General features: G+C 45.0%; 1 protein-coding gene across 1 annotated transcript in view; it reads left to right on the forward strand.

Annotated features, from left to right (window-relative positions):
* The window catches only part of UBN2 (ubinuclein 2), an 85,775-nt gene that overhangs the window by 44,681 nt on the left and 28,102 nt on the right, over positions 1–12,992 (forward strand). The window contains exons 9-12 of the mRNA XM_062191349.1: positions 3,313–3,383; positions 8,699–8,828; positions 11,846–11,964; positions 12,426–12,539. Coding sequence (XP_062047333.1) covers positions 3,313–3,383; positions 8,699–8,828; positions 11,846–11,964; positions 12,426–12,539 — 434 coding nt within the window. The remainder of the gene's footprint in view (positions 1–3,312; positions 3,384–8,698; positions 8,829–11,845; positions 11,965–12,425; positions 12,540–12,992) is intronic.

Here is a 12,992-nt window from a genome sequence, read left to right on the forward strand (position 1 = left end):
TTTACATTGATAATTTTGTGTGGCCTGTGGATGATGTTGTACATGTCCAAATGGCCCTTGGTAGCAAAAAGGTTTCCCATGCCTCCCTTAAGTAAGGGGTAGGTATTATTTCCTTTTTATGGTAGAAAACCTTAAGTGGAGATAGGTTAAGTAACAGTCAAGGCCACATGATAAGTTAAGTGGTGGAAATAATTTAAATATCTAGTTTCACCCAACTTACAATGCTGCTCTATCATATGGCACCGTATCTAAAATCGTTAGTTTCTTCTGGTTTTTAGAATGTGATTATTAATTGTTTTAGTTGGGATTTTTTTTAGATGTGATTGTTAATTGTTTTATTTATTTGACAAACATCAGTGCCATACGGTGTTGGGGTGTGGTGCTTCTGTGTGCCCCCACTTCACAGCCTCATTCCCCTCGCAGAGGACAATGGCTGCAACACAGATGGGTGGATTTTAAGTTCTGTGTAGTCGAATCCTGCCAGCAGTCAGAGGTTTTGTAGTGTTGCTTCCATGTAGCACATGAGGAAGTAACTAAGAAGAAAGGAGGTAATGGTCAGCCCAGTGGCCTGATTCAGCACTCGGGACTGAGGGGCCGACCGTGCAGTCCCAGACCGGCACTCTGTCTACTGAATTGTGTGATGTGCGTCGCTGCTTCATGATAGACTTGGTTCATGAGGAGTATTTGTCTGGAGAGGCTCTGCTGCATCTCATGCCAGTGATCTCTGTAGTAGCTATGCCAGGATTTGTTTTCTTTTTAAGATTGAGTTATTTGAAAAGCACAGTGTCAGAGAAAAGAAACACAGGAGGGAGAGATAATTCCATCCACTGGTCTATTCCCCAAATGGCTGCCACAGCTGGAGTTAAGCCAGGAGCCGGCAGCTCCTTCCAGTTGTCCTGTGTGGGTGGCAGGAACTCAAGTACTTGAGCATCATCTGTTTCTTCCTGGACACGTGGTCAGGCTGCATTGGAAGTGGAGTAGATGGGACTTGAACCAAGATTTGCACTGGCACTCTGATAGGGAATGTGGTGTCCTCCATGGCAGCTTAACCCGTTCTGCCACAGTGCCCACCCCATGCTTGGATTAATACAACTTCTAACCTTTTAGTAGGAAATTATTAATGGGGAGGTTATTTGACTACCTGATACATATTTTTCTTTGAAATGTGAAGTGATGCTTTTGCTTCAGGAGATGAGAATTTATCATGTCTGATAAGCAGTTTTTAAAGCAGTTTTATTTACTGATTTTTATTTATTTGAAAGGCATAGAGAGGCAGAGAAAGCAAGAGCTTCCATCCTGATTCACTCCCAAAATGTCCCCAACTGGGGCTGAGTCAGAAGCCTGGAACTCAGCTCAGTTATGCCACGTGTGACAGGCACTCAAGTCCTTGCGCCATCGCATGCTGCATCTGAGGGTGTACGTTACCAGGAAGCTGGAATCAGAAGTGCAGCTGGAGCTCGAACCCTGGCATCCAGACCTGGGATGTGAGCGTTTGAAGCAACGTCTGAACTTTTGCGTAAAACGTCCTCTCTCTTGTCATTTGTTGATTCCCTTTCTTGCAGTGTAGTTTTCATTCTGGCTTTCTTCCTACATTTCTGCCCCTGTGCATGCCCAAGCTTCTTCTGTCTGGGATGCTTGTCTCACAAATTTGTGTGTTCTTCTTAAGGCTGTAAAAGTTGTCATAGTTGGGTAGATTGGAGAGGTATATGACCTGCTCAGGTGACTAGATCAGGTTTCTCAGTAGAGCCGAAGGTGAGCTGTGTCTCTGATTCCCTCAGTAAATGCTGCTCCGTTGATAATGGCAGAATGTCTTGGTTTACCAAGTCTTTGTTTCTGGTCAGCCGGTGAAAGTTGGAAACGTAGTGATGAGAATATTATCTGCAAGTTTGTTTCATTTGTGCTTATCCCTTGATAATGACCATGGCCAGTTGTTTATCAGGTTGATCCAGACTGGCTGTGGTAAACCTGTATCTTGGTGCTGAGTGCCAGTGTTGCACAGTTGAACTCAGGGAGCTTCTGGTCGGAATCCTGGATCCGACACCTCCTAGCAATTCAACATAGGGTCATATCATGGGACCTGTCTCAGGTTTGCATTCCTCGCTTGTGAGATGGGGGCTGGCATATCAGTGATTTGCTATGAGGATTAAACATGGTAATCAGGGTGAAGTGTATAACTGGAGAGGTCATTTGGCCTGGTTAAGATCCCCGTATCTCACATCGGAGTGCCTGGGTTCAGTTCCTGGCTCCAGCTTCCTGGAAGCAGTTGACAGGCGACAATGATGCCCAAGTGTTTGGTTCCTGCCACCGGTTCAGGATACCTGGATTGAGGTGGCTGCAGGATTGAGCCCTGGCCTAACTCTGGCTATTGCAGGCATTTGGGGAGTGGTCCAGCAGATAGTTCATTTTCTGTATATTTGTCTCTCTCCTTCTCTCTGCCTCTCAAAAATTTTTTTAAGTTTTTTTTTTTTTTTTTTTACAAAATGTTAAAAATATAATAGAATATCAGAGGGGTTGTGGATAATCCATAATGTCTCTAGAAAATAAAACATCTCTTTCTGTTTCCTTGGAGATTATAGCAAGAACTAATAAACAGGGATGGGCATTTGGCACAGCGGTTAAGTCACTGCTTAAAACACACTCATATCAGTGCCAGCTGTGAGTCCAGTTTCCTCTGCTTCCAGTCCAGCCTGCTGCCCACATAGACCTTGCTGGAACTCCAGGATCCTTGCTTCAGCCTGGCCCAGACTTTGGGGGAGTGAACCAGCAGATGGAAGATCTTTCTCTGTTTTTCAAATCAAATTAAAATCCTTAAATAGAATTAATAAACCTACAAATAGACAAAATACATAAGATACATAAAGCTCTAAAACGTCTTGAAAGTGTAATGTTGTGAATTTTAGAAGATTGAGATACGGGGCAGGAGATGGGTGCAGTGGCTGCCCACACTGTGTATTGGGGTTCCTGGGTCTGGTTCCTGACTTGACTTCCCTTCAAGTTTGCTGACTCTGGAGAGTGCTCAGCTCTCTCACGTCTTGATTTCAGTAAAGTGAGGGTGATTTTCAACTTCAGAATGGAAGAATGAATTTATGTTTTAACAACTCTTGTGGTGGTTATTTGTTATGGCAGGTACAAGAAGTGCACACAGTATCCAGTTAAACCTGAATCTCTTGTAGCTCTGGGAGACCATTGATCACAGCTCATGTGGTGTTCTGTTGATCAGAATTCCTTTTTTTTTTTTTTTCATTAGATAATGCATCTCAGAGTAATTGTTTAGTGTGAGTGATATTGATCGTGTTTCTTATGTTTCTCTAGGCTGCCAAACTTTTTGATGAAGAAGGAAGGAAAAAATTCTTTACACAAGATATGAATAATATTCTTCTAGAGTAAGTACTTTCCTCCTTAAAGTATGGTAGGCCAGGGCCAGTGCTGTGGCATAGTAGGCTAAGCCTCTGCCTGTGGTGCGGGCATCCCATATGGGTGCTTGCTGGTTCCTGAACCGGCTGCTCTTCTTCTTCTTCTTCTTCTTCTTCTTTTTTTTTTTTAAGATTGTATTTATGTATTTGAGAGGTAGAGTTACAGAGAGATCACCCATCCGCTGGTTCACCCCCTAAATGGCCACAACAGCCAGAGCTGAGCTGGTTTAAAGCCAGGAGCCAGGAGCTTCTTCCAGGTCTCCCACATAGGTGCAGTGTCTGAAGCACTTTAACTATCTTACACTGCTTTCCTAGGCCATAGCAGAGAGGTGGATCAGAAAAGGAGCAGCCGGGACTCGAACTGCTGCCTATATGGGATGCAGGCACTGAAGGCTACTATGCCACAACGCCGGCCCCTTGGCTGCTCCACTTCTGGTCCAGGCCTCTGCTATGGCCTAGGAAAGCAGTGAAAGATGGCCCACGTGCTTGGGGCCCTGCACCCACATGGGAGACTGGAAGAAGCTCCTGGCTTTGAGTTGGGTCTGGCTCTGGCCATTTTGGCCATTTGAGGAGTGAATCTACAGACAGAAGACCTTCTTCTCTATCTCTCCCTCTCTGTCTGTAACTTTTATCTCTCAAGTAAATAAGTAAAATCTTAAAAAAAAAAAAAAAAAGAAAGCATTTAGTACTCACCATGTCTTGCAAAAAATAGTCTAGTAGGCCTTTGAGAAACTGATGCTCAGTGTGTGGCTGTGCTCAAACATTAGCTCCTCCCTCCCAGCCTCACAGCACGTGTGATTGACATTGCTTCACAGCAAGATTAGCCTGCTACAGTAGAGAGTTCCAATATTTACAACTGCAAAAGCAAATGACCTCGACTGTTACACTAGATTTAAATGGTTTTTATGTCACCTTACGTGAAAATATCTTTCTGAGAAAGTTTAGAGTATATATATAGACTCATTAGAACTTTCCTTCTACATTCACTATGCAGACTTGGGAAAAATAGTTCCATTGATACCTAGTGAGAGGTTCATTGTGATTCATACGAAGTTTTATAGTGAAATGGAAAGTCTGACTTAATAAAGGAATCCTGGTTGTCAGGTTGGATGGAGGTAGTGTGGAGAAGACAGGATGGGTGAAATGAGGAAGGTGATACAATCTGTATCACATATCAGCAGCATTTATAATATGATTTTGCACTCAGTTTGATACTAACGTAACTGTGGGTTTTAAGATTGTGGTCGGCCAGCGCCATGGCTCAACAGGCTAATCCTCCGCCTAGCAGCGCTGGCACACCGGGTTCTAGTCCCGGTCAGGGCACCGGATTCTGTCCTGCTTGCCCCTCTTCCAGGCCAGCTCTCTGCTATGGCCCAGGAGTGCAGTGGAGGATGGCCCAAGTGCTTGGGTCCTGCACCCCATGGGAGACCAGGAGAAGCACCTGGCTCCTGGCTTCGGATCAGCGCAGTGCGCCGGCCGCAGCGTGCCGGCCGTGGTTGGCCATTGGAGGGTGAACCAACGGCAAAGGAAGACCTTTTTCTCTGTCTCTCTCTCTCTCTCACTGTCCACTCTGCCTGTCAAAAAAAAAAAAAAAAAAAAAAAAGATTGTGGTCACGTAAGCTATACTGTACTTGCAAATCTGTTGCCTCATAAATTTTAACCATTGGTTAGGAATTGGGTATATAATTACACACAGAACTGGGAAAAACTGTGATCATTGAGAAAACAGCATATTTTACTTCTGGTTAAAATAATGTATACCTGTCATTGGTGATGGAACAGTGTCATATAGGAAAACAGAGGGCAGGAATTTGGCGTACCCTTAAAGATGCAGTTGGCTCGCCTACATTTGTGTCTGTCTGGTTCCAGTTCCGGCTCCTTTGCTTCAGGTGCAGCCTTCTGCTGATATGTACTGTGGATGCAGTAGGTGATGGGTCACGTACTTGGTTCCCTGCTGCCAAATGAAGTTCGACCTGGGCCAGCCCCAGCTGCTGCTGCATGCATCTGGGGAACAAGCCGGCAGATGGATGATCGCTCTCTGTGTTTCCACTTTAAATCAAATGAGAAAAAAAAAATAAAGAAACACAGGAAATCTGTGTTTCTATAATGGTATTCCTGTCTTATCTTCTAATGTACTTGAGAGTCTGAGAAGTAGACAGAGAGAGCGTCCATTTTTTGGTTCACTCCCCAAATGCCTGTAACAACCAGGGGGTTGAAGCCAGGAGCCAGGAATGCCATCTCACTTGGTGCAGTGGACTCCCTGGGTCCAGATCGGTAGGAAGCTGCAGTCGGGAATCAGTCCAGTGTAGGATGCAAGTGTCTTAGCCAGCGTCCAAACTGCGAGGCTAACCATGCTCACACCTGTCTTTTAAATACATAATGGGGAGAGTTTCCCATGAGATTCAGAGAACTGATTGGTGTCTAACTTGTAATAATTTTTATGGCTGCAAGCTCTGTTTTCCTGGAGAGCTAAAATGGACTCAGGAAGAATATGACCTGGTGTACTGCTGGTGTAGTAGCAGAGCAGTGTCTCATCTCTGTTCTTAGTTTATCGGGGATTTGCAGGTGGATTGGGCCTGCTTGGAAGCCACATAAGTGCTTCCCCTCTGCCCTTTCCCTCTCGTTTACTCACGCACAACGCAGCCACTGCTCATCAGGCCGTTGTAGATGCTGCAGTCAGGGGGCAGACCAGCTCTTCTTTCTCCAGCGAGTCCTGGATGTGCTGGACTAGCCCCCTCTCTGGGACTGAGGCTCTTCGTTCTCATGTTACTCCTGTAAGAGGGAAGAGCTGTTTCTCTCCTGGAGAGTCAAGACACATGGGACACAGCATCTCGAATGAGCAGAATGTCAGCATTGTGTCCGTGGGATCTCTGATCGTTTCTCCCATGTCTGTCTGAAAATAGATCCTGGAGTTTTTGGCACCTGCCTACTTGTTATGTTACAGAAGTGTGCCTCTGATTCCACATGCCGTAGCGTTCAGAGCTGAATTCTTTTCCCTTTTAATCATCTTTGTACTTCCTTGGCCTCTTTCCACTTCCTAAACAAACATGCCTTATATTTCTGAACTGAGTTGCTATTCTAAGGACATATGATATGTGATTATTTGGGGAGGTAATTCCTATTAAATTATCCAGGTATATTGGTTCTGCCTCATCATTGCTTCTTTTTTGTTTTTTTAAAGATTTTTTTGTTTGTTTGAAAGTCAGTTACCCAGAGAAGGAGAGGCAAAGAGAGTGAGTGAGATCTTCCATCCACTGGTTCACTTCCCAGATGGCCACAACAGCCAGAGTTGGGCCAATCCGAAGTCAGGAGCTTCCTCTGGGACTCCCACGTGGGTGCGGGGGCCCATCTTCCACTGCTTTCCCAGGCCATAGCAGAGAGCTGGATCGAAACTGGAGCAGCCAGGTCTTGAACCAGCGCCCATGTGGGATGCCGGCACTGCAGGTGGGGGCTTGCAGAGGCCCCAGCAGCCCGTTTTCTAGTCCAATGTTTATGTACAAAATCCATGACCCGTAATGATTCTTCCCATATGGACCATTGCTTTGACTCTGATTCTTGTAGGTCTTAAACTTCTTGTCGTTTTAAAAATTTATTTGAAAGATCTAAGATAAGGGCTGACGCCATGGCACAGTAGGTTAATCTTCTGCCTGTGGTGCCGGCATCCCATTTGGGCACTGGATCTAGTCCTGGCTGTTCCACTTCCAATCCAGCTCTCTGCTATGGCCTGGGAAGGCAGTGGAGGATGGCCTAAGTCCTTGGGCCCCTATACCCACGTGGGAGACCCAGAAGAAGCTCCTGGCTCCTGGCTTCAGATCAGCATAATTCGGCCGTTGTGGTCATTTGGGGAGTGAACCAGCGGAAGGAAGACCTTTCTCTGTCTTTCTCCCTCTCACTGTCTGTAACTCTACCTCTCAATAGATAAAATCTTTTAAAAAGAAAAAAAGATACAAGATTAAGAAGAAGAGACAGAAAGATCTCCCATCCACTGATTCACTCCCCATAGCTGCAACAGCTGGATCTGGGCCAGGCAGAAGTCAGGAGCCAGGAGCTTCTTCCTGGTCCCCCATGTGGGTGGTAAAGGCCCAAGGACTCGAGCCATCTTCTGCTGCTTTCCCAAGTGCATTAACAAGGAGCTGGATTGGAAGTAGAAAAGCTGGGACTTGAACCAGTCCCCACATGGGATACCTGTGCTGCAGGTGGCGGCTTAACCCAGTGCAGCGCAGCACTGGGCCCTTCTTGCCATTTTTAGTTATCTGTTTAGTTATACCAAATCTAGAGTATAATTTCCTACACTCTTTTCTGAAATTGAGATGTACCTTTGAAGTATAATACAGTTGGTATAGTTAGGTTTGTTTTATTCCAAAAAAAAAACTATTGATTGAATCTTTAGGTGTATGTTGCATTTTTGAGAAGTACTTAAGTCAGTCTGTACCTTCTATAATAAATGTGATGATGTGGGTATAGTTTATCATCAAGAGCTCCAGTTTTGCCTTGGCTTTCAAGTCAACATCTATTCTCAGCTTTCTACAGTAGCAGTTGCCAGTGTAATGTCTTCCATCTTGGTGGACCCTGCCCTCAATTATTTATTAGTAGGTTTGTCTTGTTAAAAGTAAGATGGCTGTTAGAAATGGTTTTACTTTATTTTTTTAAAGAATGATTAGATTACGTCCATACTTCACAGCTTGTTCTTTCTCAAAAGCATTTTGTGAATAGAAGTTGGAGCTGGAGAATTGGAATAAACTGAACAAACTGCTAACTCTACCCTGTGTGCTCCAGGCACAGTCAGGGACATGCAGGCGGGTGAAGCAGTGTATGGGACAGCCAGAGGGGCTTTTCCCTCTTTTGGATCTTTCCTTTTGTCAGGCACCTCTGAAGAAAAAATACTTCAGGAACTTAGTGAAATTATGTGACTCTGTAACCTCTTTTGTGAGGGGACAGAAGGGTAGTAGGATCTTTTTGAGGGAATGAGATTCTGGTTAATAATGGAATTCTTGTGCTTTACTGAAACCATAGACTTTGCTCTTGAACACACATACATACACAAAAAACACTATTTCTACATGGTTTGTAGTCATATAAAGTCTATTCCTAAGCTAGAATCATAGAGTATTTTCTATACCGTTACTGTTCGTTGGTGAGGTTTTTGTTCCATTAAAGATACTGTCTTGGAGATCGTAGGAAGATGAAATACGAACAAGAATGAGCTGCGTTTGCCTTCTTTCCTATGTGATGCTACCTAAAAAAAAATTCTCCCTTGTTGATTTTTGTTGATTTTTCTTGGTCAGCATTGAGTTACAGCTACAAGAACTAGGCCCTGTTACCCGTAGTGGTGTCTACTCCCACCTGGAAGCTTTTGTGCCATGCAATAAAGAAACACTGGTAAAGCGTCTAAAGAAATTACATCTCAATGTCCAGGTACGAGAAGAAACAATAACATTTGGGGTTTTGTTACCTGTAAAAAACTTGTTTCTATTTGGGACTTCAGCATATTAATTGTTTTAGAGTATTGTTCTGTGTATTTCATAACCACAGGAGATTATTAAAGGCATGTTGGTTCCTGAGAAAATAATTATTTCTTGAACAGTTGGTAGAGTTAGATGAAAAAGCAATGTTTTCTGAGATGTAGATTCTTGGAGTGTTAAGTCCTTGTAGTATGTATGATCTGACAAGCTTAAAATGCTTTATACAGGTATTCATTTCTGTTAATAAATGCTCGCTTTGAATTGAGAAACTCTAATTCTTTATTTTTTGTTACCATTCAAGAGATAGAGAAAGATTGCTCACTTCCACTAGTTCATTCCCCAGATGCTAAGGCAGGAGCTGAGAATGCAGTCCAGGTCTCCCGCACGGGTGGTAGGAGGCGGGCCAACTGGAGAGGGGTTGGACCTGGACACGCCTGCCTGGGACTCTGCTAGGCCAGATGCATGCCCCTGTAGTTCTTTTGAAATGTAAAGGTTAGTGTAAAATTGAGATTTATTTGAGATCTCAGATTTTGTGCTTTGCCTGGCTCCTTCCGACACTGGGCAGTTGGGGCTTAACTGCCCTAAGTTCAAATGACAGAAATGAGTACCAATAAAAAAGAACTGGAAGTAGGAAAACAGTCATATAAACTCCCTTAAAAAAAAACATTTTTATTTGACATGTAAAAATTTTACATATCAATGGAGTACCATGCTATGTTCTGATATGTGTATATATTATATTTTCAAATCAGGATAAGCATATACATTTTTTAACATGGGATTTAGGGCAGATACTGTCTTACTATAATTATTAATTGTATGCACCAAATGGGCTAAAATGTTTACTGGTAATAATATTTATGTAAAAAATCTGTGCACCAAAAATCACACTCTTTAAAAAAAAAAAAAGATTGATTTATGTATTTGGAAGGCAGAGTTATAGAGAAGCAGAAGCAGAGAGAAAGAGAGAGAGAGAGAAGTGTCCATCCACTGGTTCACTCCCCAAATGGCTGCAATGGCCACAGCTGGGCTGATCCAAAGCCAGGAGCCAGGAGCCTCCTCCAGGTCACCAACGTGGGTGCAGAGGCCCAAGGACTTGGGCCATCTTCTTCTTTTTTTTTTTTTTTTTTTTTTTAATTTTTGACAGGCAGAGTGGACAGTGAGAGAGAGAGACAGAGAGAAAGGTCTTCCTTTTGCCGTTGGTTCACCCTCCAATGGCCGCCGCGGTAGCGTGCTGCGGCTGGTGCACCGCGCTGATCCTATGGCAGGAGCCAGGTGCTTCTCCTGGTCTCCCATGGGGTGCAGGGCCCAAGTACCTGGGCCATCCTCCACTGCACTCCCTGGCCACAGCAGAGAGCTGGCCTGGAAGAGGGGCAACCGGGACAGAATCCGGTGCCCCAACCGGGACTAGAACCCGGTGTGCCGGCGCCGCAAGGCGGAGGATTAGCCTAGTGAGCCGCGGCGCCGGCCTTGGGCCATCTTCTATTGCTTTCTTAGGCCATAGCAGGGAGCTGGATTCGAGGTAGAGCATCCGGGTCTTGAACCAGCGCCCATATGGGATGCCAGCACTGAAGACAGCTGCTTTACCCACTATGCCACAGCGCCAGCCCCCAAAAGTCACATTTTAAAAAACAGTTGTTTTGGGATGAGTAGTCTGTTGCAGCAGTTCAAACCACTGCTTGGGATACCTGCACCCCATATTGGAGTGCTGGTTCAAATCCTGGCCACTCGGTGCTTCCAGTCTACCCTCCTGCTAATGTGCCCAGGAAGGCAGCCGATGGCCGAAGTACTGGGCACCCTGTTACTCACACAGGAGACATGGATAGAGCTCCTGACCCCCAGCTTTGGCCTGGCCCAGCCCTGGCTGTGGCAGCCATTTGGAGAGTGAACCAGCAGATGGAAGACCAGCCTTTCTCTTTCTCCCTCTGTCACCCTGCCTTTTAAATACATCTTTAAAAACAACAAAATTGTTTCAGTGAAGAAAAACAAAATCATAAAATATTTTTTGTGCTTAGGACAGTGATAGAAATATGTTTAAAATATGTTGTCAGGTGGAAATAATAAGTTAGTTGATTCAGAGTGTTAGGTACAGATCTACTTAGCTCCTTGTTTTGATCCCACATGAACAAGAGTCTCCCAGTTTCATCTTTCGTGTTGGCCTTGCCCTTGCATTTTTGCTTAGGTCACAGTTACTAACCTCAACCGAGAGAACAGGCCCCCAGCGTCTTGTTGGTAGTCCCCAGGCTAGATCACCTGCCACAGTGTTCCAGCGCAGTGCCGTCATAAATGGGATCAACCAGTGGTGGTCTGCATGATGTAGATGTTCTTCTCTATTTAATCATTTCTATTTTAGTAAAAGCGTCCTTATAATTTATTCCTCAAAACATGGGTCACATGTAAGAACGGGAGAACTCAGTATATGCTGGAGCGCCGAGCAGGATCTGGGGCTCAGCTGACTGGGAGACGTCATCCTGGTTTTCGGTCCATGTGCCTCTGGGAAGTGCATGCTTTACAGGAAGAGTCCACATTTAGACAAGCTGACGTTTCAAGGCTGTATTCAGTATCTAAAACATAATTTCATTTTTTGAAGATGTGCTTAAGAATTAAATCTTGTAGGCCCTCTTCCACCTTGAGCGCCATGAAAAGGGTTCCCCGCGGAGCTCTACTTCCGGTAGGGGAAGGGAAAAGGGAAGCGCCTCTGGAAGCCAGGAAGGTGCCATGTAATCTCCAAGGAGCCGAGGCACTTGGATTTCCCAAAATGCCGGATTAACTCGGGGCCGATCAGTGGAAAACCAAAGAGGATGAGAAAGACGACAAGCCCTTCCAAGCTCTGGATGAGGGGGACATTGCCTTGCTGAAAACTTATGGTCAGAGTACCTACTGCAGGCAGATCAAACAGGTGGAGGAAAAAAAAAGAATTAAATCTTGTAAGTCTGTCTGGAGAAACTTTTCGTGTGTTTTTTTCCTCAGGATGATCGTTTAAGAGAACCTCTGCAGAAACTGAAGCTGGCTGTTAGCAATGTCATGCCGGAACAACTATTTAAATACCAGGAGGACTGCCAGGCTCGCAGCCAGGCCAAGTGCGCCAAGTATGTATCTCTTCCACTTGGGTTGCTGTTTTGAGAAGTGTTTTTTTTTGAGAAGTGTTTTCGGCTGCTAGGAATTGATTTAAGTAGATCTTATCCTCAGCTGGAAATCTGCAAACACCATTGAAATCATGGAATGGAATGTTCTTTAGAGAGCACGTCCCTTCCCATTCAGTTGTTTGTGCTGTCAGTTCATTCAGTGTGCAGATAGGATCAAAACCAGCGCTGGCAGCGACCAGCGTGACCAGCTGGGGTTGGATGCAGATGTTTTCTGACCTGAACCACGAGTGTGTGTGGCTATGGTGTGAAGGTGTCATTCACCAGACCACTGTGTAACTCCAGAAGAGTGGCTCGGGTCGAGTCCCTGCTGCCCATTCAGTTCCTGACCGCAGCGAGGGTTTACCAAGCACGTTACAGACAGTGCTGGGCTAGAACTTCTCTGTGTAAATGCTTTTCATTTTTAGGTTGCAGACAGATGAAGAACGAGAGAAAAATGGATCCGAGGAAGATGATGATGAGAAACCAGGGAAACGTGTCATAGGACCAAGAAAGAAATTCCATTGGGATGACACCATTAGGTAAGATTGAACTAGTCGTAGCTTTTTAACCAAGTATGTAGTGTAGTAAAAAAAGCTTCTTAAGAAAAGAATCTGTAATAAATGGAAGACTAGGCTGGAAGCTAGCAAAGGTGAGCATGAAGGAAAAGCTTCTTAAGGAAAGAGGAATGCGGGCCTAGTAACGCCAGAGTGTTCACTGTTATTTCCACAAGGGACCTTGTGGAGGCTGAGCTGCTAGTGCTGGATGAGAGTGGTTCCGGAAGGTGCAGGCCTGGTGACTTGTGCTCACTTAGCCGTCTTTCCTGGTAGTGTTCTGTGCCTGAGTGGGGGACCAGCACTGTGAATCTGGCACAGCGTGTTCCCTGCCACCTGTGATGCCAGCCCCTGGACTGAAGGGCTGGTTTGACTCCTGGCTGCTTTGCTTCCAATCCAACTTTTGATGATGGGCCTGGAAAGGGAGCAGAAGATGGACCG

This window comes from Lepus europaeus, chromosome 1, assembly GCF_033115175.1.
Source record: "Lepus europaeus isolate LE1 chromosome 1, mLepTim1.pri, whole genome shotgun sequence".
NCBI lineage: Eukaryota > Metazoa > Chordata > Mammalia > Lagomorpha > Leporidae > Lepus > Lepus europaeus.